The 27,830-nt window shown below is 51.3% G+C and overlaps 2 protein-coding genes across 9 annotated transcripts; both read left to right on the top strand.

Annotated features, from left to right (window-relative positions):
* The first annotated feature begins 86 nt into the window (after positions 1-86).
* DNAJB1 (DnaJ heat shock protein family (Hsp40) member B1) lies at positions 87-3,829 on the top strand. The gene is made up of 3 exons (XM_004312276.4): positions 87-370; positions 1,550-2,130; positions 2,433-3,829. The coding sequence occupies exons 1-3, from the start codon at positions 160-162 to the stop codon at positions 2,661-2,663; spliced, it is 1,023 nt and encodes a 340-aa protein (XP_004312324.1). The 5' UTR covers positions 87-159; the 3' UTR covers positions 2,664-3,829.
* Positions 3,830-15,621: 11,792 nt separating this feature from the next.
* On the top strand, positions 15,622-27,789 carry GIPC1 (GIPC PDZ domain containing family member 1). Of its 8 annotated transcripts, none has more exons than XM_073803209.1 (10): positions 16,801-16,897; positions 17,410-17,464; positions 19,061-19,115; positions 20,593-20,680; positions 23,831-24,208; positions 25,108-25,293; positions 25,390-25,570; positions 26,319-26,431; positions 26,748-26,829; positions 26,974-27,789. In XM_073803209.1, exons 5-10 carry the CDS (start codon positions 23,921-23,923, stop codon positions 27,123-27,125), a joined length of 1,002 nt encoding a protein of 333 aa, XP_073659310.1. In that variant the 5' UTR covers positions 16,801-16,897; positions 17,410-17,464; positions 19,061-19,115; positions 20,593-20,680; positions 23,831-23,920; the 3' UTR covers positions 27,126-27,789. The 8 variants fall into 8 exon arrangements, with proteins under 8 accessions (XP_033710092.1, XP_033710095.1, XP_033710089.1 ...); XM_033854199.2 differs by having other exon boundaries at positions 16,803-16,897; positions 23,888-24,208; XM_033854201.2 differs by lacking the exons at positions 16,801-16,897; positions 17,410-17,464 and adding an exon at positions 15,622-15,702 and having other exon boundaries at positions 23,888-24,208.
* The last annotated feature ends 41 nt before the right edge of the window (positions 27,790-27,830 follow it).

Below are 27,830 nucleotides of genomic sequence, written 5' to 3'. Positions count from 1 at the left end.
GGCGATTGGTCGAAACTGCGTAGGGGGCGGGGAGGAAGGTTCTGGAGTGGGCTGGCGGGCTCTGGAAGCTTCCGCCGGGCGGGTATATAGACTCCGGGAGCGGGGGTCGGCGGAGCCGGGGGACGGCTACAGCTGGGCGGCGAGCGGCAGGCGCAGGCAATGGGCAAGGACTATTACCAGACGCTGGGCCTGGCCCGCGGTGCGTCGGATGAGGAGATCAAGAGGGCCTACCGTCGCCAGGCGCTGCGTTACCACCCGGACAAGAACAAGGAGCCCGGCGCCGAGGAGAAGTTCAAGGAGATCGCCGAGGCCTACGACGTGCTCAGCGACCCGCGCAAGCGCGAGATCTTCGACCGCTATGGGGAGGAAGGTAGTGTGCGCGCTCGCGGCCGGGGGCGCGGCCCCGTCTTTTGACAGGCGGAGAAACCGAGGCACAGCGGCCACGCTGCGGTGTCCCGGGGAGTGGGGGACGCCCCGGCCCCCGGGGGCGAGCAGCCCCCGCCCTCTGGCCACACGGGCCTCCGGTCTCGGATAGGCGGCCGCCCGATGGGAGGAGCAGCCCTTGCTGCGCTGCTCGCCCAGAAGCTTCTAGTATGTCTGGGACTGCCCCTCCCTGGGCTCCCGCCTCCGCCCACGGCCCCGATCGGTCCGGGGTGCTGAAGGAGAGGGTTCGGAGGCCTAGCTTGAGTGGTGGCATTGTGGCCCCGCGGGCCCTAGGCTCACCTGGGCGAGGTGCAGGGCGGGGCCTCTGGCTGAGCGCCGGGCACAGCCTGCGTGTAGTGAGCCTGCAAACGAGAGTGACAGTTAATGCCGAGCGACCTCCCGGAGCTCTCCGAGGGTGGAGTGAGGTAATCACTGTAAAGTGCTTACTTGGCTCCGTGCCGTGCCGGGCACGTAGGTCGGCCGTCAAGGTGTATGGAGCAATGGGGCCTGTCTCTGCCCAGCCTCCCCGGGGTAGCTCTCTTCAGGGAAAAAGAAAGCGTTCTTGGTGTCCAGTTGTCCGTTGATGACTCAGGCTGGCTTCTGGGCTTGGTCTTCAGAAATAAGTGACTTTTTGTATAAGAATGATGGTAGTAAGTGCCAGGGTGTGAGAATTTGAAAGTCTCCGTTTACAGTTTCACCTTCATCTCTACTCCCCCACACGTCTCTAGTCCTCAAGTATTTAGGAGTAAACATTTAGTGAAAATTGATCCTGGGTTGTGCTTTTTTCATCGGATCTGTTAGTGAATTCTTTGTACTCCTTATAACATTGCAGGAAGGATGGGTTACTCAGGTGTGAGGATCTGGGTGACCCCAAGAGATATGGCCATCTCAGAGCTTGAGCCTTTCACTACTGTCATGCCACAATGAACTACCTACCTTGGGGAGTAAGGGTTCTGTTTTTGCCGCTGCAAGTGGGAGGTAAAAGCTTGGGGTTCTTCGTTATTCTTCCCAGACAGGCTAAAAAAATCCCTCCCGCAATGACTTCTAAGCTTTTTTCCTTAAAGAAAGCTCCTGGAGAGCTAAGCTTCTAGCCAGCCATCTGATTTCTTCTGCTTTTGCTTTTCAGGCCTAAAGGGCAGTGGCCCCAGTGGCGGGAGCAGCGGTGGTGCTAACGGTACCTCTTTCAGCTACACATTCCATGGAGACCCTCACGCCATGTTTGCTGAGTTCTTCGGTGGCCGAAATCCCTTTGACACCTTTTTTGGGCAGCGCAACGGGGAGGAAGGCATGGACATCGATGACCCATTCTCAGGCTTCCCCATGGGCATGGGTGGCTTCACCAACATGAACTTTGGCCGCTCCCGCCCTGCCCAAGAGCCCACCCGAAGGAAGCAAGATCCCCCTGTCACCCATGACCTCAGGGTATCACTTGAAGAGATCTATAGCGGCTGTACCAAGAAAATGAAAATCTCTCATAAGCGGCTGAACCCTGATGGAAAGAGCATTCGCAACGAAGACAAAATCTTGACCATTGAAGTGAAGCGGGGGTGGAAAGAAGGGACCAAAATCACCTTCCCCAAGGAAGGAGACCAGACCTCCAACAACATTCCAGCCGACATCGTCTTTGTTTTAAAGGACAAGCCACACAATATCTTTAAGAGAGATGGCTCTGATGTCATTTACCCAGCCAGGATCACCCTTCGCGAGGTAAGGCACTAGGCAGGGCAACGTCTGTGGAGGGAGAAGTCTGCTTTTTGACACAGTTCAGTATTTGCTTGACACATATTTCTGAGCTCTTGGTGTGTGCCAGGCTTGGGAGGTGCAGTAGCAACAAGACTTTCCAGGGCTCTGTTTTTCCAGAGCTTCTGTGCTGGTGACCTGGGTGGATCTGGGGGCAGGGTCTTAGCTACAAAGGCCTCATGGTGCTTACCTTACATTAAACAGCCTCTGGGCAGGATGTGAGCTTCCGAAGCTACTCTCTATCTAATGTTGTCCATTTGCTTTCCAAGGCTCTGTGTGGCTGTACAGTGAATGTCCCAACTCTGGACGGCAGGACCATACCTGTTGTATTCAAAGATGTCATCAGGCCTGGCATGCGGCGAAAAGTTCCTGGAGAAGGACTTCCTCTCCCCAAAATGCCCGAGAAACGTGGAGACCTTATTATTGAGTTTGAAGTGATCTTCCCCGAGAGGATTCCCCAGACGTCAAGAACCGTTCTTGAGCAGGTTCTTCCGATATAGTCAACTGTGTTCCCCAAGGATTGACCAGGGACCTTTCCAGAGCTCAAGGATTTCCAGACTGTTCCACCAGCTGTGGACCCGCGAGAGGGCGGGAGGGCCCAGGGCGGGCTTTCGTACTGTTTTCCAGAGAATATATTACACAATCTTTTAAAGTCGTGCACTAGACTTAAGTGGTTTTTCGAGCGATAGGGTGGCAGGTGGTGGGGACAGCAGGAAAAGGCAGTCCAGTCTGCCCCACTGGGTCCTGCCGCCCTCCGGGATGGGCCCACACCCTCCTCCCCCAGGCCCTGCCCAGGGGGAGAGGCAGACCCACAGCTGGACTTGATCCCTCTGTAGTCCCTTTGCTTGCAGATGTTAGACGTGGTATGGACCTGCCTTCTTGGTTACCAGGTCTTGTACACTCCTCAGTTTTTGTTGTGTAATCAGTTCATGTTTTATTCTGTATTTGTCTCCCACGTCTTACTCTTCCCCTGAAGAATCCCGTCTTTTCTCTTGCCATCTCAAATTGAGAACCTAGACTATTTTTGCCGAACTGCCTGGCCGGCTCCCACAAGCAATACCTCTCTCTCGTTCCAGCAAGACCAAGGGAGCCGGCCTCCAGTGAGCGAGCAACTTGAGCAGCTGCCTCTCCCTCGAGCGTCTGGGGCCCTGGCCGGAGCAGGGGGTCCTCTCAACCCCTGGCTCCCAGGCTGGGCGCGCTCACTTTCCTTTTCTGTAAGGCAATCTTTTGGCACACCTGGGATTTACCAGTGGCCCAGGTGATTTTTCATTTAACGGACTCTGGACTCTCAAAAGGATCTGATCCTTTTGCATTTTGCACAGCCCTAGGTATAATCCCTTTTGATAAAAGGGTCTTTGCTTCTGATTACAGGAGCACTGTGGAACGTCTGTAAATATGTTTTTATAATTCCGTGTAAAGTTGGTGTGCACTCAAATGAAACCAGTCCACAGCAGCTGCTGCTCTCTGTAAGGGGCCATGATGGAATTCGGAAGGAACCTGGTGGGGGCGGGGGGGAGGCATGTAGGAACAAGTATCTGTTCCTTGCAGGCCAGTCTGGTGCTCAGACCTTTAGACTCCTTGTAAGTTGCCACTGCCAACACAAGACCAAAGTGTGTGACTTGTCAGTGTGCAGTGTGACAGCATTAAAGACTGATGCTAAACCTCAGGGGAGCGGTCCTGTGACTCTGTTTGAGGGCTCTGCTGACGGGCTGGGGTGGGGTCTGGGCAGCCCTCCAAAGGCGGCCAGGGTGGGTGGGCGGGAGGGAGGGGTGAGCAGAAGGCAGGAGTCCTCTGCAAGGGAGAGAGAAGTCACCCTCCTTGAGCTGGATGTGGTGTGGATAACAGCAACCCACAGGGCTCGATCCAGGCATCCGGAGAGCCCAGTGGACTCAGCTTGCTTTCTGTGAAGGTTGGGGCCAGAGTTAAGCAGGTCCCCTCCCAATATTCCAAGGTCTGGTTGCTGGGGCCAAAGGGAGGTGTAGGTATCTCCCCCCACTCCTTACTTGCTAGAACAGGCTGGTGTCAGGCAGACCCTGGCCAAACCAGACTAGGATTCCAGCCCAGGGCTGGCCCTGCCCTGGTGAAGACCTATTTCCTGCCCTCCCTTTATTTGCAGGCCACTGAAACTGCTTTTACTTTGCAACTTTTTTTAAGGAACTGGTTTTATTTTAAGGTAAGTAATTACACAGGCGGAAAACAATGTATTGCTATTTTGCTACGAAACGTCTTGATGTAAAAACTTAAATAACACCATGTTTAACGTCAACGTAGGAGTGGCTTTCCCTTCCCACTGAAAGAATTTAACCACTGAAAACAGTCTAAGAGCAGTGCTGTCCAAGAGAACTTTCTTCAGTGATGGGAATGTTTTATGTCTTTTAAAACAAATTCTTTAAGATTCAATAGAAGTTGCTTGGTAGCTGTAGCCACACGTGGTTAGCGGTGACTTGGGTAAGACCTGGGTGTCTTAGAAGGGCAGCCATGTGGAGCCCAGAGAGGCCATCCTAGTTGGGAGGTGACCCCTGGAGTATCAGAGCCAAAAGGGACCTTATCACAAGATTTGTTCACTGAACCAGGGACCAAGATGACATTTACTGCAGAATTGGCCCTGGCCTTGGTTGGGGTCACAGACCCCCAGGGCTGCCAATCCCCCCGCCCCCGTCTCCCTCATTACATAGCAGGTGCCTGTGAACTTCATATCCAAGGGCCACCAGCACGAACGTGCACAAAGCCTCAATGTGTCACAGTTCTGGTAACTTATTTAGAGCAATAACCTAACCAGGGCGGTGGATGGGGCAGCGTGAGTCTAGGAAAATGTTCACAGTGAAAAAGACAGAAAGGACCCTAGTGGACAGAAAGCCTGCCCCTCAGACGTACAGCTTTTGCCCACGCTGGGCGCGGTTGTGTGTGTCAAGTGTCTGGTTGTCTGCAAGTGGACCTCTCCTCCTCCGTAGCTTCCAGTTAATGGATCTTTTTTACTTTCCCATGCTGCCTATCTGACCACGTTTCAGAGTTCCTTCCATGTCGGTGCATGTGGAGCTGCCTCTTTTTTGGGCCCACTTCATCTTCATCCATCGCACCAGGAGTGTCGCATTGATGCAAACAGTAGAAAACTCAAAATTTACATTCGGCCTGTGGTGAAAAGTCGAGTCCCCTCCCTCCTCAGAACCACTATAGACAAGCCATGGCATTAGAAAATTTTTCCTTTTTTAAAAATGTTTTTTGTGCGTCCTCCCAGAGAGAGTCTGCTTATATAAGCATAAGCATAATTTCTAAATGTTCAGTTTCAATTTTTGGCTAGGTAATCGCAGTACCAAATTTACAAGGGCACATAGAGTTAAAAATTCTCCCTCCCACCCTGCTTTTGAGTCCACCCCCAGTGAATGTTCCCAGTGTCTCCTGTGCATTTCCTTCTGAGATGCTGCACGAATATATTTTTCTTTTTTTGTACTAGTGGTACATACTGTATGCTATGTGTTTTTTTTTTTTCTCACATGTCATGGAAATAGCTTCCTCACTTCTGTTTTTCTACACACTGATTCTGCCAGGCCTGCTCAGGTGGGTGTGAAGATCTAGTTCAATGTTTGATGGCCCCTACCTCTCCTCTATCATTGCTCCTGCTTCTAGGTTTGAATCTCAGCTCGATCACTTTCTAGCTGTGTGACCTTGAGCAAGTGACTTAACCTCTCTGTGCCTCAGTTTCTTCAAGTGTAAAATAGGCATAATAATAGTACTTCTAGGGTTGTAAGGATTTTCAGATATAGATATATAAGCACACAACGGGGCCTGGCACAGAACAAGCACTGTGTGTCAGTTATCTTTGTATCCCAATGTGAAAGTTTCTCAGCCCACAACTGGTAACTCTAAAGACTGAGGGGAGTCCAAGGTCTTCTGGGTCAGTGCTCTCGGGTCAGGTCCAGGAACCAAATCCCCAGGCAAGCCCCTGAGACCCACAGCTCCACCCCAGCCCTCACCCAACTTGAGGAAACTGTACCTAAAGCAGGCTCACTCCCATGCTGTCTTGTCACCACCTGCTCACTCGACAGCAGCAGTGGAGCATCAGGCTCTAGGACTGAGCAGCCCTGGGTTTGATTCCCAGCTCTGCCACTCTGCAGCTGTGTGTTCTTGGGCAAGTGACTTCACTTCTCTGAGTCTCAGTGGCCTCCTTTAAAAACAGGGCTAATGAAGGTACAGACTTCATAGAGGTGTGAAAACTGGGCAAGGTAGGGCATTGGGGAGGCAAAAGAACGTGGTATTAAGAACTTAGCTTCTGGAGCGTGACTGTGCTGAGTTCGAATTCTGCTCACTGCATTCCCCTGGACAAATAACAAATCTCTCAGAGCCTCAGTTTCCTCCCATGTGAAACAGGACTAATCATAGCCACTCCCAACTTTCTCACTCCCCCAGAGCCAGAACTCAGACAGCTAACCCCTGAGAAGAACTTCACACAGGCCTGGCATGGAGCAAGTGGGCAATTAACACAAACATATTTCTAAGGCAGTTGGGGTAAACCTGCCCCAGGTCTCCTTAAATATTAATTATTCTCATTAGTTGTTAATCATTGAAGGACCCAGCATAGTGCCTGACACATAACAAGCATTGTCCATTCAGTAAATATTTATTGAATACCTACAGTGTGCCCAGTCCTCTTCCTGATGCTGGCGACACAGCAGTGAACAAAACTGGCAAAGACTCCTGCCTTTGCAGAGCTGACAGTCTAGTGAGTGGAGTGAGAAAGAAGAAAATTAAGAATAAATAAATAAATCATCTAACATGCTAGACTGTGATGAGAGTGATGGAGAAATATAAAACAAGTGGGTAGGGAGTGTTGGGTGCAGTTTTAAGTAACATGGTCAGTGAATGCCTCACGGGGAATGTGATATTTGAACAAAGTGTTGAAGGAGGTAAGGGGAGATCCATGTGAATACTGAGGGAAGGACCTTCCAGGCAGAAGGAACAGCCTGTGAAAAGGCCCTGAAGCAGGAGCATGCCTGAGTTTAAGGAACAGCCAGGAGAGCAAGGGGTGAGTGGGAGGTGAAGGCAGGGCAGACGGTGCAGGGCCTGCTGGGCCACTAGAGAACTTTGGCTTTTCCTGAGTGAGGCAGGAGCTTGCAAAGGTTTTGGTTTTTGCTTTGTCTTAATTTTCCTTTTTTTAGGGGGTGGGTGGGGAAGGGGGAAGACTGTCATTTGATTGTATAACTTCAAGTCCCTGAGCTATATCATCAGTCTCTTGAAATTTCAACGCACCAACCTTCCATTTCCAAATAGCACAAAGCAAACAATAAGCATCTATTTTCTATTAAAATCTAGTCCTTAAAAGTACAGAAATTCACGCTCCCTCCCACGGACCTGAGAATGCTTTCACGGCCTGCTGATTCCATGCTTGGTGGCAGAGGGGGACGTGGTGGTGTCTGATTTCTTCTGAGTTCTCAAACTCTATGATTATCAGTGAGACAACTTCCCTCTTTGTCATGAAGAGAGGAGCAATAGCCTTGGGAACACTCCAGAAGGTCGTCCTTCTGAGCAACCTGAGTTTCCTTGAGGTCACCAACCATGCCCTAATAATCTTAGCATCACTGGCACCCAGGGCTGCCCTTGGCCCAGAACTGACACTCTGAGTGTTTATTGAATGAGTAATCGGGTGACAAAGTGGACCTGCAACACTTGCCATATCACGGCTCGTGTCACGGAGTGTGCAGAGGAACACACCCAGCCCTGAGGTCTGCTGGTGGGTACCCCCAGCAAGGGGTCCCCCATACCCTACTGCTTCCAGTTCCCACCTGGAAGAAGGGGATATTCTATCTGGCTCCAGGAAAGCCCCTATTTCCTAGGATCCTGTTTCCACTTCAGGATTCATGTATTAGTCATTGGGCACAGTTCCTGAAGGCCAGCTCAACACTAGGCCCCAGGGGACCCAGTGAGAGGCAAACAAAGCCATCAGGGAGGCGGGGAGAGGGGGGTGGCGCGGGGGGAACTCGTGGAGCTCACAGTCTTCCAGGAAACACAGACCTCTGTTTTAGTTTCCTGCGGCTGCTGTAACAAAGTACAACAAACTGGGTGGCCTGAAACAACAGGAATTTATTCTCTTGCAGTTCAGGCAGCCAGGAGGCCAAAACTAAGATTTCAACAGGGTTGGTTCCTTCTGGAGGCTCCGAAGGAGAAACTGTTCCATGCACCTCTCCTGGCTTCTGGTTGTTGCCAGCAATCCTTGGCGTTCCTTGGATTGTGGCTAATCACTCCAATCCCTGCCTCTGTCTTCACGAGGCCATCTCCCCTTCCTGTGTCTGTGTCTTCTTTTCTGTCTCTTATAAGGACACGTTGGATTCAGGGCCCATTTAAATCCAGGATGACCTCACCTTGAGATCCTTAATTTAATTACTTCTGCAAGACCTTCATGCCAAATAAGGTCACATTCACAGGTTCAGGCACACGGGCATATATCTTCTGGGGGTCCACCATTCAGCCTGTGATAGCAGGCAAAGTAAGTACTTCCCACGACCGGAGAGCTTGGAGAGAAGATGCATGGTGGGCCCCGGGCGCACAGGCCAAGGGATAGGAGCTTGTCAGGGTGCAGAGATGGGCCATTGGAGCTGCGGCCCTGTGGATGAGGCTCCTAGACAGACCAGGGGCGTGGACCAAGCAAGGCTGAGCTCAGAAGCATGAGGCCCTTGAGGCCTGGTGTGGGTGAAACAGAGAGAGCAGGAGAGAGTAAAGTGGAGCGTGCCCAGGAATGAGACAGGCCCAGAGTCAGGGCCCTTCTGAGACTGGCCCCCATGCTTGGGGCAGAGGAGAAGCCAGTTGAAAGACCTTGAGTCAGGAGGGACACGGCATGATTTGCTTTTGCCTGGAAGTTGGAGCGGACGTCTGGCTGGTTTGTCTCAATGGGGGCTCAACTTTCCTTGGGAAGATTATGCTGGGCATCAGTGTGGCCAGGCCTGACTCCAGATGAAATAGTTCATCAAAGTATTTTAAAGGCACATGGCTTTTTTGTGGGCGTCATCAGCAGAGGAAGGGTGAGAACTGACCTAGGTGCTCACAGGTGCCTTCTGGGTGCTGTAGGGCTTGGGGGGAGGGGGAATAGACCTGGGGATGATCCAGGGTGGAGCTGGGAGATCAGGGAGAAATTGGCTGTGGGAGGTGATGGGGCTGGACCAGGTGGTGACCAAGGAGGTGGTAGGAAATGACTGGAGATGTATTTTGAAAGGAGATCTACCCATTGGCCCTCCAGAAAGCAGCACTATTGTTGGGTTTTATGGTGACTTCCTGAAACCCAGCACCCAAAGGCAGCTGCTGGCACTGGGGCTGAGACTTGGGGCCACGGGACCTAGCCCAGTCAAGCCTACCTCCTCTGCTTCCCCTCAAGGCCCATCCTGCTGAGTCAGTCCAGTCCTGCCAAGCTAATAGGGGGAGTCAAACCACAGGCCACAAAGAGCCAGGCTCAAACTCTGAGATCACTCTGGCCGAGGCAACGCCTCTCAGCAATGTCCTTCCTGGGTCTAACCTGTCCCGCACATCTCGGGAGCAGGCCTCACATGCAACCTACACCTCCAGAGGGATGTCATGAGTGCTGGGGGAGGAGCTAAAGCATCACACCCGTGAGTTGCTGTGCAACTTGGAACCCAGTGGCTCCCCTTCTTTGAGCCTCAGTCACCTCCTCTGTAAAATGGGGGAGATATCCAGTGGAATTACTCCTGAAAGGCAGCCAGCACATGGCCTGGCACACAGTAAGGGATAATAAATGTATCTATTTCTATCATGTTCCTGTTATGAGTACTGTGTTATTCACCACAACAGCTTAATAATAACAGCTGATGTTCACTGAGCAATTACTATCTGCCCAGCACCATGGTAGGCATTTGACACAGAATAGTTCATTTATCCTAGTATAATCATAATGACTTTAGGAAGGGGGTCCTCTTATGATCACCATTTTACAGAAGAGGCGACTGGGTATACAGGGAGAAGGGGCTCACCCTGGGTCCCACAGCTGGTGAGCAGTGCAGGTTATGGAGAAATATGACTGTATCCTACCCCACAACGTGAGATGAACTAGAGGTGGAAAAAAGACAAAGGATAAGAAAAACCATAGAATGGGTTAAAAAAAAAACTTTGTGATTTAAGGGTACAAAGGGCCTCCTTAATGACATGTCGCAGGCACAAACCACAAAATGTATATGTTCTATTACAGTGAAATTTAAAATTTCTTTCCAACGGGACTTCCCTGGTGGTGCAGCGGCTAAGACTCCCCACTCCCAAAGCAGGAGGCCTGGGTTCGATCCCTGGTCAGGGAACTAGATCCCACATGCTGCAGCTAAAAGATCCCTCATGCCACTACTGAAGATCCCGCATGCCGCAACGAAGATCCCAGATGCGGCGGCAACAAAAATCCCGCGTGCCGCAACTAAGACTCAGCACAGCCAAATAAATAAATGAATATTTTTTTAAAAATTTCTTTCCAACGAAGGATAACATGGACAAAGTAAATCGGCACATGACACAGTGGTAGACCACATCTGCAATGTCTAACACTGTATCCACCTCACATGGTTGTTAGGAGAGCTAAACTGTTTATAAAGTTCTTAGATCAGTGCCTGGCACATAGGAAGCTCTGCCTAAACATTATCTATCATTATTGAAACTGACAAGCGTTCAATAACCCAGTGCTATCTAATAGAACTATGCAAGCCCATATGTGCCTTTACATTTTCTAGTAGCCACATTAACATAGTAAAAAGAAACAGGTAAAAATAATTTTAATAATACTTTTTATTTAGCCCAGTATACCCAAATTATTGTCATCTTGACATGTAATCAGTATAGAAACTAATTAACGAGATGCGTTATTTTACATCCTCTTTTCATTCTGCTAAGTCTTAGAAATCCAGAATGTATTTTACGCTTACAGCACATCTCAATTGGTATTAACCATATTTCAAGTGCTCAATAACCACATGTGGAGAGCAGAGTGTCACATTAGATCATATTGGACAGTGCAGATCTAGACTCTGTGAGGAACACGTGCAAATCAACAAGAAAAAGATAGCAACCCAAAGTGCAAAATGGGCAAAGAGTATGAACAGGCAATTTACAGAAGAGGAGAACCTGAAGGCCATCATGCAAATAAGATACTCAAAGCGATTAGAAATCCGAGAAATGTAAAATAAAGCAATGGTGATGTCACTTGACAGTGAGTCAGAGTGGCGAGAATTAGAAGTTGGGTAATGCCAACGGCTGGTGGAGATGTGGGGACATGGGACCCTCCTACAAAGCCAGTGGATGTGATGGGGCTACCTAGTCCGGAAGGCCACATAGCAAAACTGAGTGTGCCCAGAGACCCAGTATCTCTGCATCCAGTACTCTCCCCTAGGGAGATTCTCACCAGGTCCCTAAGGGGGCGTGTCCAAGGCTGTTCATTGTGCTGTGGGGAGGTGGAGGCTGCCTGGTTTCCATCCTTGGGGGACAGAGGAGTAAGATGTGAGGGACGCACCCCCTGAGACACCTAGCAGAAGTTAGAAGAAAAGAGATTCAAGAGATTAGCAGTACAGATGGATCTTCAAAGCAGAATGCAAAACAAACAAACAAGCAGTACAGTACTGAGTGGGTGAAAAAAGTAAAAAACCAAATATAATAGAACACCCATATAAAACAATGCACATTTTCAAGGAAAGACACAAGCAAGGGTGCCTATTAAACCTACTGGAGGGTTGCCGCTGGGGATGGGAGGGGAATAGGGGTATTTTTTTCAGGTATTTATCTTAAAAATTTCAAAGCTATAGAAAACTTACAAGAATAGTAAAATGAGAGACTTCCCTGGTGGTCCAGTGGGTAAGACTCTGAGCTCCCAATGCAGGGGGCCAGGGTTCGATCCCTGGTCAGGGAACTAGATCCCCACATGCACGCCACAACTAAGAAGTCCTCACGTGGCAACTAAAGATTCCCACAGGCTGCAGTGAAGATCCCACATGCTGCAACGAAGACCAGGTGCAACCAAAATAAATTAATTAATTTTAAAAAAAAGAATAGTAAAATGAATACCCATATACCACTCTCCTGGATTCAGTGACAGTTGTTACTATTTTGCCACATTTGCTTTCTCTATCTCCCTATATGTTAATAGGAATGTATACCATCTTATAATATTGTATATAAAATGTATATATATATAATTTTTTTCTGAAACATGTTGACAGTTGCAGGCATCATGAATTTAACACTAAATAATTCAGCGAGTATGTCCTAAGAATAAGAACATTCTCTTGTCTAACCACAGTACAACACTCACACTCAGGAAGTTTAACATGGATATGGTATTATCTATTGGGTTTGCCCAAAATTTCGTTCGGTTTTTTCCATAAGATGGCCCTAGTAGCACTTAGTTGTCTTTAACTTCATTCGAAACAATTTTTTCAGATTGTATTGTGACAGCTGTCATATCAGCGTGCATTAAAAAAAAAAACATCAAAATTGGTGAATTTTTGTGTAGTAGCCATTTTAATCTCGAAGATGGAAGGAAAGAAAGCAACATTTTCGGCATATTACGCTTCGTTATTTCAAGAAAGGTAAAAACGCAACTGAAACACACAAAAAAAAGATGTGTGCTGTGTATGGAGAAGATGCTGTGACTGATCGAATGTGTCAAAAGTGGTTTGTGAAGTTTTGTGCAAGAGATTTCTCACTGGATGTTGCTCCACGGTTGGGTAGACCAGTTGAAGTTGACAGAGGTCAAATCGAGGCATTAATTGAGAGCAATCAACGTTATACCAGATAGCAGGCATACTCAAAATACTCAAATCAAGCATTGAAAATCATTTGCACCACCTTGATATTTAGGTTCCATGTAAGTTAAGCGAAAAAAACCTTCTTTTTTTTTTTTTTTTGGTACACGGGCCTCTCACTGTTGTGGCCTCTCCCGTTGCGGAGCACAGGCTCCGGACGTGCAGGCTCAGCGGCCATGGCTCACGGGCCCAGCCGCTCTGCGGCATGTGGGATCTTCCCGAACCGGGGCACGAACCCGTGTCCCCTGCGTCGGCAGGCGGACTCTCAACCACTGCACCACCAGGGAAGCCTGAAAAAAACCTTCTTGACCTTATATCTGCATGTGATTCTCTACTGAAAAGTAACAAAAACATTCCATTTTTTAAACAAATTGTGATGGGCAATGAAAAGTGGATACTGTACATTAATGTGGAACAGAAGAGATCCTGGGGCAAGCAAAGTGACCCACCACCAACCACACCAAAGGCCGGTCTTCATCCAAAGAAGGTGATGTTGTGTATATGGTGGGATTGGAAAGAAGTCCTCTATTATGAGCTCATTCCAGACAACCAAATGATTAATTCCAACAAGTACCACTCCCAAGTAGACCAACTGAAAGCAGCACTCAACAAAAAGCGTCTGGAATTAGTCAACAGAAAACACATAATCTTCCATCAGAATAATGCAAGACTGCATGTCTCTTTGATGACCAGGCAAAAACTGTTACACCTTGGCTGGGAAGTTCTGATTCATCTGCTGTATTCACCAGACACTGCACCTTCAGATTTCCATTTATTTTGGTCTTTACAAAATTCTCTTAATGAGAAAATTTCCATTCCCTTGAAGACTGTAAAAGGCACCTGTAACAGTTCTTGGCTCAAAAAGATAAAGTTTTGGGAAGATGGAATTATGAAGTTGCCTGAAAAATGGCAGAAGGTAGTGGAACAAAACTGTGAATACACTGTTCAATAAAGGTCTTGGTGAAAATGAAAAATGTGTCTTTATTTTTAACTTAAAAGCCGAAGGAACTTTTTAGCCAACCCCATAATGTCCAGTTAACATTCAAATATCCTAGGTTATCCCTAGAATATGCTTCATTGCTGTTTTACTGTTTTTTTGAAATTTTTATCAAGGACCCAATCAAGGATCAAACATTGATTTTGGTTGTCTTCTCTCTCTCTCACTTTTTTTAAAAATACTTATTTATTTGGCTGCATTGGGTCTTAGTTGCGGCACGTGGGATCTTCGGTGCAGCATGAAGGATCTTTCACTGCAGCACACAGGCTTCTCTCTCTAGTTGTGGCACGCGGGCTCTAGAGCACATGGGCTCAGTAGTCGTGGCGCTCAGGCTTAGGTGTCCCACAGCATGCGGGATCTTAATTCCCTGATCAGGGATCGAACCCACATCCCCTGCATTGGAAGGCAGATTCTTAACCACTGGACCACCAGGGAAGTCCCTGTCTTCTCTCTTTTGTCTCCTTCAATCTAGAACTGTTTCCCAGTCATTCATTTGTTTAATTAATGGATTGATTTTGCCTTTCTGACATAGATCTGTTTGAAGAGTCCAGATCATTTTGTTTTTGTTTGTGTTTTTGTTTTATAAAGAATGTCCCTCCATCAGGATGTGTCTGGGTTTTTCCTAGTTATTAGATTCAGGTTAAACACTTTGGGCAGGACCAAGTTCTTTGAAAGTGATGTTGTGCCCTTCTCAGTAACACATCACAGCAGGGAACACAGTGAGGACAGCCTGTTCCAGCAGTGGTGAAGTTTTTTGATCACTTGGTTGAGGTGGTGACTGCCAGCTTTCTCCGCTGTGCCTTTTCCAAGGTACCTTTTCGCCATTGAAATTAACAAGTAATCTGTGGGCTGGTTCTTTGAGACTGAATATCCACTTCCCCATTGACAAAGCACTGCCTGAATCAATCATTCATCTGGTGGCTGCACAATGGTGCTTTTCTAACTCAAACTTGCCTTCTGTATGTATTAGCTGGCATTCCAGAACTCTCTCCCTCCATCCCCCAAAAGGGACAGAGGTAGCACTAAAATCTGAGCTCCTCACCAGCTGAGGCTTCCAGCCTCTTGAGCTATAAAATCAAGTAGGAAGGAGACGTCCGGTGTTGCTCTGTGCCCTTGGGCAACCCCTCCCCCCTCCCTGGGCACGTCCTCATCAGTCAACAGGTGGATTCAGGTGGATTCTGCTCAGAACTCTGCTGTCCCCGTGTCCCACATACTGTCCTCTCCAGGTGTGTAGGAGGCAGCTCAGACGCCAGGCACAAGCAGGGCAGTGGACACAGTCCCACAGAGGGCACTGGCCTAGCCAGAGGCAACCGATCACTCAGTGGGGGTGGCAGAGGTCAGCAGAACAGGAAGAGAAAGACAATAGCTGTGCCTGTTGCCACAGCAGTTTCAGTATTTGCCAGCTGGGTGGGGCCGGCCGGGCAGCCCTCAGCAACTAAGCCCAGGGCCCACTCTCCCCTCTCACTTTGTCCCTCTGCAAGCCCTAGCGAGGCCTGGAAAACGCAGCAGCTCACCCAGGGAACTGCAAAGACCCAATCGTTCATTGAGGTTTGAACAGTTAGAGGTCTCCAAGAACTACAATTCCCAGAACACACAGCGAACTCCTGGTCCGGCCCCAGCTGTCTGAGTGGCTGGCTTGTTCCTAGAACAAGGCAATCTCACCTGTCCTAGGAACTGAGCCTCCCCGCCTGGGCAAGGTGCGTTTGGGTCTTTGTTTCTTGGACCTGCTCCTGCCGGAGAAATCCCGGTTTCAAGCCAAACCTGGAGATGGTGAGATTACCTAGTTCTTTCATTCACACATGTGTACTGAGACCCTGCTCTGTGCCAGTCTCGGAAGTGGGACGGGAGCAGGGAGGTTGCGGGGAGCGGGAACAGAGATGTAATAGACAGGCTCATGAAAGTCAGCTCCCTGAGGGCAGAGGCTTGGGTTGGCTGGGCACCCTTTGTAATCTAGCACTTAGTATGTGCTCAATAAATATTCGTTGGTCAGCCAGCAAGCGAACAGGCTATCTTGCCCTTGTTTTCCGTTCCATTGCACCCGAAAGGTGATTTGCTAGCTGCTTTGCTAGTTCCTACGATATTGTACTCTCCTAAAGTGTGCTGTATCGCTCTGTCCGACCTCCAAGCCTTTAAACGCCCTGTTCCCTTTACCAGGAACACATTCAGTCAGCTTATTCGTCGATGTGTCTGTAGAGATAGGACAGAGCCTGGCACGGAGCAGGGGCACATTAAATATTTGATGAGCGAATGAATGAATGAATGCCCTTGTCCATTGTCCATCCAGGACGCAGGGACACTCGGGACCCTCCCTATTCATCTCAGTCCCCCGCCAGCCCAGAATGAATGCATCTTTTTACCGCCCCGAGGACGGCCGGGCTGGGGCATGTGCAGGCCAGGCAGAAGACTGGATTGGGGGCTGCCCTTGGCCCCCTCCAGGGTCTCCTAAAGGGTCCGTTTTTCTGGACTTTGGGAGTTTGCATCCCCTCCCCGAAACTCAAACTCGGTCAGCTGACTCCCACGACCAGCCTCCCGCCCTCTTACCACCCAGGGCACCCCACACGGACACCCAGCCAACAGCACGTGGTCAAGGGGCTCCAGCTTCCCATTGGCCGCTGGCCTCCTTCCTTCCCCGAGATTGGCCCGGCCCCAGCCGCAGCTCCCCCCTCCGCAGCCTTGCGGTGGTACAGCCCGCCGCGGCTTAGGAGGGGCGGGAAGGTCCAACGCCCCGCGGCGCGGGGGAGGTGTCACGAAGAGCAGGGATCCCTCTGGAATGTTTCCTTCGGGTCCCCCGGGGCGGGGCGGCGCGGCTTGGAGCGGATTGGCCGCGAGCGCCGGGCGGCCGCTCCTGATTGACCGGACGCGGGCCCTGGCCCCGCCCCCCGGTCGTGGCTGAGGGAGAGGCCCCGGCCTGAGTTTGCGGAGGGCCGAACCCGGCGCTCACAGGGCGGTAGCGGCGCCGTCGCAGGTGAGTGTCACGCGCGGGCGGGGCGCATCGCGGCCGCTTGGGGGATCCCGGCGCGGACCCGCGGGATCGCGGAACCGCGGGGATCCGGCCGATTCTGCGGTATGGGGCCGGCCCCATGGACGCGGCTGGAAGTCTAGGCTGAGCGGGGGGATGCCCGAGGCCCCTTCCCAGAGGGCCGCCTGCCTTCCCGCTGGGGGCAGGGGTAAACGCCTCCCGCCACCGGGATGGGGTCTCCAGCCGCACCTCAGCCCCCTGCACCTCTGGACAGTTCCCATCCCGGCGGAGACAGGCTCAGGATCGGTATTTCTGAGCCCTGCCCGGGCAACTCCCCGAAGCTGGCCCAGTCCCAATGCTCCAGGGCCTACGGGGACCTTGGGAGGACCGAGGTTCCGAAGATAATAATGAAAAAATCACCCCGGCTAGCATTTATTGAACACTTCCGTGTCAGGTATTTACCACATATTTATCATTGATTCTCAATACCTCATGGAAGATGCTGTTACTTCTTTCAGAGCTGAAGCAGCAGACCCAGAGAGGTGGAGTGACTTGCCCAAGGTCCCACAGCGAGTAAGTGGCAGATCTGGGACTCAAACCCATGCCTTAGAGTCCAGAACTGGAGTCTCCACCACTATACGAGATGCCCGGTGGCTCCAAAGCTCAGGTGTTTCTGACCAGCTCCTTCCATTCCACTCCCTCCAGCCAGACACGCCATCTGGGGCACACCTGCTGGTCTTTGCTTTCACCAGCTGCTCAAACAGGAAGCTGTCCCCATGGCCCTTGTGCTCTGAGCTGGAAAAGGCAAGGCCAGAATACCTGGGTCCTGAAAAGAGAGTGACATCTGCGGGAGAGATAGGCAGGGGTCCAGGTTCTGTGCCTCTTGGGCCCCCCTGGTAAGCCTGGGCCCAGGACGGTAGGCGTTCTCCCTGGAAACACCCAGGAGCCGGTTTTTCAAGACTGATTCAGAGGCCCTCCTGCCCTCCTCTCTCAAGCAATACCCTGCTGAAAGAGGAGCCTGGGCGTGGTGTCCCCCCGCCAGCTTTTGTGAGCTCCCAGGAACCCCCTTCCCCACTTTTTGCTCCCCTGACTGCAACTCTGTATGGCTGTGAGCTTGTTGAGTTTCAGGCCCTTCCCAGGGAAGAGAGGGTAGGGATGCTGGGATTGTAGCCAACCTTCTCGATGCCCGGGGCTGAAACTCCTTTTCTCCGTACCTGTGTTCAGGTTTGAGGGGATACTGGGAATGTGGTGGGGAGGTGGCCGTTAGCAGGTCTACAGTGGGCATGTTCTGAGGATAGGGGAACTCAGAGAGGAGTCAGAATGAGGGCATAAGACACATTCATTCATTCTACACATATTTATTAAGCACCAACTATGTGTCAGGTACTGTTCTTGGCACAGAGGATACAATAGTGAACACAACAAAAATCCCTGCTCTTGGGAAGCTGCCATTCTAATGGGGGGGAAACAGGCAACAAACAAGTTAACAAATAAATAAAGAAAATACTTGCAGAGGGTGATAAATGTTATGAATAGAATATGAAGGAGTGGCATGGTAGAATCTGTGGGCAAAGGGGGAATCTCAGAGGAGGTAACTTTGGAGCCGAGATCTGAATGACAGAAAGAAGCCAGGCTTGTAGAGATCAGGCAGGGGGCACAGCCAAGGCAAAGGCTCTGAGGATGGACCAATCTTGGCATGGTGTGCCTGGGGCAGGAGAGGACCCAAAGCGGTGATTCTGCAGGGGTCTGGGGGTTTCCTCCATCAGGTGGAAACCGTTGTAAGATTTGAGGCTGGGGAGTGACGCTATCTGGTTTATGTTTTAAAATAGAGACATGAAGTTAAATAACAACCTAAGACTGGAAGACAAGAGTTCTGCCAGGGCAACATGTAATTAAGTTCATGGGCCTGAGTAGTTTGGACCACAGGGCCGGTTCCAACAGGCTGGGGCAAGCTGGGGAGGCTTCCTGGATGAGGTGGCCTGGAGTAGGCCTTGGCAGGCCGAGAGGACCGGGATGTTCCTGGGCAGGGCAAGGGAAGAAGCAATAATGACAATAATAATAACAACTTCCTTAGATTGATGTCAGGCAAAGTGATAATTGAGTTACTTGCATAATCTCTTTGGATTCCCATAAGCACTCTGAGAGACAGGAATTCTGCCTGTTTTTCAGATGAGGAAACTGAGGCCCCATCAAGTGAAGTGACTTCCCCACAGCCACACAGCTGGTAAGTAACAGGGGTGGGAGTTGAACCCACACTACTGTGCTTCTTCTGGCCTGGAAAGCAAATTCATTAATCACCCACTTTCCTCACCACCATTATTACCCTCTCCCGGGTGAGGACACGAAGCCAGCATGAACCAGGGCATCAAGTGTAGGCAGAGTAAGGATGTTGGGAATTGGTGATCAGGATGTAGGGACCCTGGGGAAAGGAGGGAGTTTGAATCTTGGCAACTGACTGAAAGATGATATAGATGGAAATAGTAGTAATTGTCACCAGCATATATGGAACTCCTATTGTGTGCCAGGAACTGTTCCAAGCACATGTATGATTTCCTTGGAAGTCAGAGAGGTTAAGACACTTGCCCAAAGTCACACAGCTAGTAAGTGGCGAATCCAGGTTTCAGATTTATGTTCTTAGCATTCTGCTAAGATGTATGGGGGGTGGTTGGAGGGGAACCAGAGGAGGTGCTGATGTGGGGGAGTTTTTTTGGGTGTTTTTGATTTTGTTTTGGTAGCATCATTGAGTGTAGTAAAATAACTTGACAGAGCAGTACTGGTTTATTCATTCAGAATTATTTTATTTCTAGTATCTAGAACATATAGATTGCATTGCAATTAAAAACAGATTCAGTCCCTGATCGGAGAACTAAGATTCCACAAGCCATGCAGCATGGCAAAAAAAACAAAAAAAAACAAAAAAACCCCGCAGTTTTAAAAAATGGGTAAAGACTTAAACAGGCAGTTCACAGAAGGGCAAATCCAAATGGCTAATAAATGTATTAAAAGTCATTTAGCATCGTTGATTAGGAGGGGAGTGAAAAACAAAATGACAGTATCTTCGTTGCTAAATGAAGCACTTATTCTGTCCAGAGTTATGCTGGGAAGCAAGGGATGAGGGACAACAGAGTTAGGACTCGTACTTTTGCCAGGGAGACAAGACCCTACTGAGGGCAGATGCTACAGCCTGTGCTTCTGTGGCTCCCCAGAGCTGCAGAGAAGCTGGGCACAGAGACTGGTGGGCTGGTGAATATTAGGATCATTCGTTCATCCATTCCACAAATATTTATTAAGCAGCTGCTATATGCCAAGCACTGTTTTCTGCACTGAGAGGAATGAATAAGACAGGCAGAGTTCCCTGCCCTTTCAGAAAACAGACAATGAACAAGCTAAATGAATGAAATATGTTTTCCACCTGAAAGAGGTGAGAGAGTGAGTTGTGTGGATACCAGAGGGCACAGCCAGTGCAAAGGCCCTGAGGCTGAACTTCGCCTAGTGTGTTGAAGGAACAGGGAGGAGACCCATGTGGCTGGAGGGAATGAGCTGGGGGAAAGTGGGAGGAGATGAGGGCATGCAGGTAATGTGGGCAGATCATTTGGGGCCTGTGGGCCAAGGGGAGGACATTGACTTTTACTCCAGGTGAGGTAGGAGCCCTGGGAGGGGTTGGAGGAGAGGACAGATGTGATATGAGTTATGTTTTACAGTATCACTCTGGCTGCTGGATTGACAAGAGACTGTTGGGGGCAAGGGTGGAAGTTGGGAGACACAGAGAAGGCAACTGCACTGATCTAGGTGAGTGCTGATGGGGCTGGATCAGTGATATTAGAGGGGGTGTTGGAGAACAGATGAATGAATGAATGAGGAGAGGAGGTGTTGGAGAACAGATGAATGAATGAATAAATGAATGAGGATGGTGCAGCCCTGGGGCTCGTCTGAATCCAGGACGACCCCCTGGAAGAGGAGCAGAAAGTCCCCTTCACACAGGAAAAGATAATTTGGCATAATTTGATCCTCATCACAACCAGGCGGATGGAACGTCCCCATTTGCAGACCAGGCATCTGAGGCCCAGAGAGATTGAGTCACTTATGGGACAGCGTCACAGTGACGAACTTGGGCTTGGGAATCAGACCTGAGGGTGCAGCCAGCTTCTGTGACTTTGGACATGTGTCTTAAAAATTAAATCTGGACTCTTTCCCAGCCTGCAAGCCCCACCCCGCCCCGCCCCGAGTCACCTCTTTTACCTGCCGTCTTCGTGTTCTCCCATTGCTCACTTCACTCCGATCAACCACACTGGTCTCCAGCTGATCTGTGAGTCTGCTCAGAACCCCCCCGACTGCCACCTCACTCAGACCAAAAGCCCAAGTTCTCCCTCGGGCCTACAGGGCCCTGCACAGTCTGCCTGTTACTTCTCTGCCCTCACCTTTTCCTGTTGTCCCCCTTACTCTGATCCAACCACATATGCCTCCTTGCTGTTCCTCAAACATGCCAAGCACATCCCCACCTCAGGGCCTTTGCACTGGCTCTTCTCTCTGCCCGAATGTTCTTGCCTCATATCCTCCTATGGATATTTCTTCCTGTCTTTCAAGTCTCAGATTCATCCTCACCTTCTCAGGGAGGCCCTCCCTGAGCTTGTCTGTAGAACTTGTCTTGTTTTATTGTCTTCATAGCATTCTTAGAAATTATATTAGATATTTACATGTTTGCTTGCTCACTGTATATCTTCTCCTCTGGACTATGCTTCCGCACAGCATGGACAGAGCCCCAGCTAGCTAGCCTTCTGCAGCACCTTAGGCATGAATTAGAAAAATGCCACGCTTCCTCCCATCAGACACATCACCAGACCAGGATCTGGTGCTTTTGCACAGTGAACAACCAGTGTAACTGCTCATGGTGGCCCTAGTCAGGGACCTTGTTGCTTGTCTTTTTTTTTTTTTTCTTTCTTTTTTTTAATAATAGAAGTTTTTAAAATATTGCCAGCATACATTTTGTGCAGTGGTTCAATAATAAGCTTGAGTTATTCAGAGATTTTTTCTCACCTTCATAGGTACATTTGGTAGCACACTTTTATGAAATTATTAATTACAGCTTTGAATTATAGTTTTTTTAATTAATTGATTAATTAATTTATTTTGGGCTGTGTTGGGTCTTCGTTGCTGCGTGTGGGCTTTCTCTAGTTGTGGCGAGCAGGGCCTACTCTTCGTTACAGTGTGCAGGCTTCTCATTGTGGGCTCCAGTAGTTATAGCTCATGGGCTCTAGAGCACAGGCTCAGTAGCTGTGGCACACGGGCTTAGCTGTTCCGCGGGATGTGGGATCTTCCCAGCCCAGGGCTCGAATCCATGTCCCCTGCATTGGCAGGCAGATTCTTAACCAATGTGCCACCAGGGAAGTCTGAATTATAATTAATTAAAGATTTTTTTTTTTTTTTTGGCTGTGCCATGCAGCTTGCAGGATCTTAGTTCCCCAACCAGGGATTAAACCCAGGCCCGGCAGTGAAAGGGCTGAGTCCTAACCACTGGACTGCCAGGGAATTCCCTAATTAAAGCTTTTTAAAACATATACACACACGTGTATGTATCTCCTTAAACACATACACATATTATATATATACACATACGTATGTATGTGTATTTGTAAACTCTCAGGATTTATCCATATAGGGTTGTTTTCTTCATCCGTCAACCATTCATCAGAGGCTCCTTATTTACTCCGGGTAAGGAAATGTGGACCCTTGCTTGTCTTATTGAAGGCAATATCCATACTGGTGCATGGGATATAGTAAGTGCCCAAAACATTTGTTAGAAGGGAGGGAGGGAGAAAGAGAGAAAGAAAGAGAGTAGAGGGAGAGGAAAGAGAAAAGTGTGTCCGTCAGGACAGGTTTTGCTGCAATAACAAACATCTCCAAAATCTTAGTGGCCAAACTCAACAAAGGTTTATTTATTTTTTTTGTTCCTGCTACATGTCCATTGCAGCTCAGCGGGGGGTTCCATTCATTGTCATCACTCAGAGCCTGGCCTGATGAGGCCACCACCACATCAAATGAGGCTGGTCACCCTACTAGGAGAAAGGGACTTCTGGAGGCTCTTGCTCCAGTAATTAAATGCTTCAGCCTAGAAATGTCATGTGTCACTTCCTCTCACAACTCACTGGCCAGTACTGGTCACATGCCTGTCCAGTCACGAGGAGGCCAGTAAGTGCCATCTGCCTACATGCTTTGAAGGGGGGAGTCAGAAATTTTCAGCACACAGCATTAATGACTGTGACCAGTAGAACAAAAAAGAGAAAATGTAGGCTGTGAGTTTCCATTTTTGCATCTGTTAAATGGGCATAATCACATATTACGGTATATCACATAATCACATCGTGGGGGTGATAATATGGTCCCCATGATGTGGTGTGAGGGTTAAGATACAGAGCAGTTAGCATGGGGTTATGATAGATATTAGCTGATATTATTACTTCTGTGCAAGTGCTGGGACCGGATTTTTTTTTTTTTTTTTTTTTTGCGGTACGCGGGCTTCTCACTGTTGTGGCCTCTCCCGTTGCGGAGCACAGGCTCCGGACGCGCAGACTCAGCGGCCATGGCTCACGGGCCCAGCCGCTCCGTGGCATGTGGGATCTTCCCGGACCGGGGCACGAACCCGTGTCCCCTGCATCGGCAGGCGGACTCTCAACCACTGCGCCACCAGGGAAGCCCCCGGATTTTTTTTTTTTTTAAGTGAAACAAGTAAAGTGTTTATTAGGAGGAAAAAGAGTACGTGTAAATAGGTACACACGGGCGGACTCAGAGAGAGTCGTGCCTTCGTGGTAGTTTGAATCGCTTATATGGGGCGTTTCTTCTGGGTTTCCTTTGGCCAATCATCTTGCTTTGCCTGGCTCTGAGCTGGGACCGGATTTCGAACTGAGGCCAGTCTGTTCTCTAAATATTTCATTGGACCTGTAGGGGCGAGGCGGCCCGAGGCCACTGCCCAGGCCCTGAGCCCCTTTTCCTGTCCTGCAGATCTCCTGGGCGTGCCCTCTCTTCTCGCTGCTCATGCCGCTGGGACTGGGGCGGCGGAAAAAGGCGCCGCCTCTGGTGGAAAATGAGGAGGCAGAGCCAGGCCGTGGTGGGCTGGGTGTGGGGGAGCCGGGGCCCCTGGGCGGAGGTGGGGCAGGGGCCCCCCAAATGGGCTTGCCCCCCCCTCCCCCTGCCCTGCGGCCCCGCCTTGTGTTCCACACCCAGCTGGCCCATGGCAGCCCCACTGGCCGCATCGAGGGCTTCACCAACGTCAAGGAGCTGTACGGCAAGATTGCTGAGGCCTTCCGGCTGCCAGCCGCTGAGGTACCCACTAGGGAGCCGGGCACCAGGGTCCCTGATGGTGAGCTAGAGAGAAGCCTGAGCGGGCATCCTGTTTGTGAGCTGTGGCTCAGGTGGCGAAGCTGCAGATACTGAGGCCTTACCCCAGTGAATTATGGGGAACTGGAGGCCAGGGCTGGATGCTGAATTTCATCAGGCATTGGGAGGCCTGTACCCCATTGGTTTGTGGCGAACTGGAGGCCACAGGCGGAGGCGGCATTCCCATCAGGCTTTGAGAGGCCTGTGCCGCAGGGGATTGTGGGGGCAGGTGGCCACAGCTGGATGCTGAGTTCCTATCAGGCATTAGGAGACCTGCAGCCCAATGTATTGTGGGGAACTGGAGATCAGGACTGGATGCTGAATCCCCATCAGGCACTGGGAGGCCTCTGCCCCGGTGGATTGTGAGAATGGATGGCCAGGGCTGGATGCTACATTCCCATCATACATTGAGAGGTTTGCAGCCCAGCGGATTGTGGGGACTGGAGGTCAGGTGCCACATTCACTTCTCCATGATTCACTGGGAGGTCCCACCCCGAGGACGTTGGGTGCCAAAGGAAGGGAAGCAAGGAAGGTGACAGTGGGACTGAGCAGGAAGTAGATGCAGGGGTCTCAGTAGGCAGGATGGGTATCTGTGCCCCTTCATTCATTCCACAAGCATTTTCTGAGCACCCACTGTGTGCCAGGCTCTGTACCCCGGAAACAGCAGGGAGTTTTTGCTAGGACAGAAACCCAGCCCTAGTGGGGCCCTGCCCTGGCTCTGGGGTGGTCAGACACTGTGATGGGGACCCCCAGGCCTTTCCCAACTCTCCTCGCTTCCCCCTCAGGTGGCGATTAGCAAAGGGCACAGGAAGGAGGCGAGGGTTGAATATCTCCCACCCCTGTAGGTGATGTTCTGCACCCTCAACACCCACAAAGTGGACATGGACAAGCTCCTGGGGGGCCAGATCGGGCTGGAGGACTTCATCTTCGCCCACGTCAAGGGGCAGCGCAAGGAAGTGGAGGTGTTCAAGTCGGAGGAAGCGCTGGGGCTCACCATCACAGACAACGGGGCTGGCTATGCCTTCATCAAGGTGCCTGGGGGTGGGGCGCCCAGAGTCCTGAGGGTAAGGCCTACCCATGGGACCCAACGGCAGAGCCACAGGGGCTGACAGCTCCTTTCCCCACAGCGCATTAAGGAGGGCAGCGTGATTGACCACATCCAGCTCATCAGCGTGGGTGACATGATCGAGGCCATCAACGGACAGAGCCTGCTGGGCTGCCGGCACTACGAGGTGGCCCGGCTGCTCAAGGAGCTGCCCCGAGGCCGCACCTTCACGCTGAAGCTCACAGAGCCCCGAAAGGCCTTTGGTGAGGAGCTGCCTCCTGCAGCCTGGATGGTGCCCTTCACTTGGGCCCTGGTTGCAGTGCCAAGGGCCACCAGCAGGTGGTGCTCAAGCCCAGCGGGTCACAGTGGAAAGGGGGTGGGGGCAGCTCCACCCTGCCCTGGGGAGGGGCTGCTGGCTCTCCGCCCAGCCTGGGAGGAGGATGGAGGCCAGGAGGAAGCTGCCCACACACCCAGCTTCCAGGAGCCATTAGCCCAGCCAAGCGCCCCCAACCCTGGCCAGTTCCCCACCCCGCAAGAAGCCAGGCTTGGCTGCCCAGTGCCAGCGCCCCCACTCTTTTGTCTGGCTTCATTAACTCTCAGGAATGGGCCCAAGGCCCCTGGGGTGGTGGTGGGGGACTCTGACACACTTCCCCAGGCAGATAGGGCTGGTCTGTGGCCCAGCAGCTATACCCCCTTGGCCTTGGGGAAAGCAGCTGGGGACCCAGGACCCACCCCGTTCCTGTCCCTCAGGCCCTGGGAAGAGAAGTGGCCCCCTCCAGTCTCCCCTCCAGCCTTTTCCATTCCTAGCCCCTGGCTGCACCTCCTATACCTGTCCCAAGCCTGAGTCAGGAGTCATGCCCTCCTGGGGTCACCTCAGCCTCCAATTCCCCCAAAGCCTACAGAAGCTTGGAGAAGGTGGAGGATTGTCTGAGGCCGGGATGCCTGGGTTCCTGCCCAGAACATGCTGGAATTGGGCTTCTCCAGCCCTCACCCCTTCCCTGTCTCCCACAGACATGATCAGTGTGCGTTCAGGGGGTGGCCGCCCAGGCTCCGGTCCCCAGCTGGGCACTGGCCGAGGGACCCTCCGGCTCCGATCCCGGGGTCCTGCCACAGTAGAGGATCTGGTGAGTTGTTCCAGCTGGGCCCCAGCCCCCCTTCCCTGTGAAATTCATAGGCGGCCGCATCACCTCTTAGTTGAGGGGCTCTGGGCACTGGATGCAAACCCACCTCCCAGCTCTGGGACCTTTCTTGGGCAAGTGGACCTCAGTTTCCTAATCTGTAAAATGGGGATAGTGATACTGACACTTTCACGGTTGTCACGAGGATGAACTGTGTGTTTCTATACCGAAAGTGGTAAAAATTGTACAAGGCACTTAGTAAGTACAATTACAATTATATTCACATTATTATGATGTTGTTGTCCCTCTTCCCGCCCCCCAGCCGTCAGCCTTTGAGGAGAAGGCCATTGAGAAGGTGGATGACCTGCTGGAGAGTTACATGGGCATCAGGGACACAGAGCTGGGTGAGTGGGCGGCGCCTGGGTCTGGGGATGGGTGGAGTTTAGGGGAAGGAGCTTCTAGGTCCTGTGGGGCTGGGTCCACCCTGAGCACCTCTGTCATCTGTGCCTCCATTCTGCTGCCCCCCCCCCCCCCCGCCCCCCCCGCAGCGGCCACCATGGTAGAGCTTGGAAAGGACAAAAGGAACCCAGACGAGCTGGCTGAGGCCCTGGATGAACGGCTTGGTGACTTCGCCTTCCCGGATGAGTTTGTCTTTGACGTCTGGGGAGCCATTGGGGATGCCAAGGTTGGCCGCTACTAGGCCTCCCGCTGGACCTTGAGATGACTTGGGCCAGGCCTGGTGGGAGCCTCTGTGGTGGAGACACCATGGGCTGGACCCCAGCGTCCAGCTCGGGCCCAGCTCAGTAGCCCGAAGATGATGCGGAGCGGAAGTGGGGCCCGACCTCTGCCCACCTCCAATCGGTACCACCCCCTCAACAGTTCCCAGCCTGGCTGGGGTCCCCAGCCCCCCACCCCACCCCCGCCCTGTTCCCCACCTACCTCAGCCGGGTCAGGCGCGGGGAGGGACCAGCCAGATTGGGCGGCCACCCCCGCCCCCAGTACTTTCCGCCTCAGCTGCCAAACTGGTCCCTCTATCTCCCTGGGGCCTTGGGTTCTGTTTGGGGGGTCGTGACCTCCCTAGTTTCCTGACGCAGGGCATGCAGAAGGGGGGGTGTCCCCCTCAGCAAACGCAATAATACCCTCCCCCTGCGCCACCTCCGTCCCCCCAGAGGAGCCCCCACTATGGAGTCTGTTACCTCTGCATTTGAAACATGAGTCTGCTGTGAAGCCCCCAGACGCCCTCCCTCTCCTGCCCCCCTGTGTCTCCCTCCGCTCAGCCCCGGACAGAAGGGGCAGGAGGGATGATGGTGGTGGGCTTTCATATCTGAATTTGCCGTCTGGAAGATAAAGAATCTGCTGTTGGACCTGCGTGGCGGCTTCGGGATGGGAGAGGGGGGGTGGGCCG

The sequence above is a fragment of the Tursiops truncatus genome, chromosome 3 (assembly GCF_011762595.2).
Source record: "Tursiops truncatus isolate mTurTru1 chromosome 3, mTurTru1.mat.Y, whole genome shotgun sequence".
In the NCBI taxonomy this organism is placed as follows: Eukaryota; Metazoa; Chordata; class Mammalia; order Artiodactyla; family Delphinidae; genus Tursiops; species Tursiops truncatus.
The sequence above is the reverse complement of the archived record's forward strand: the minus strand, read 5'-3'. Positions and strand labels throughout refer to the sequence as shown.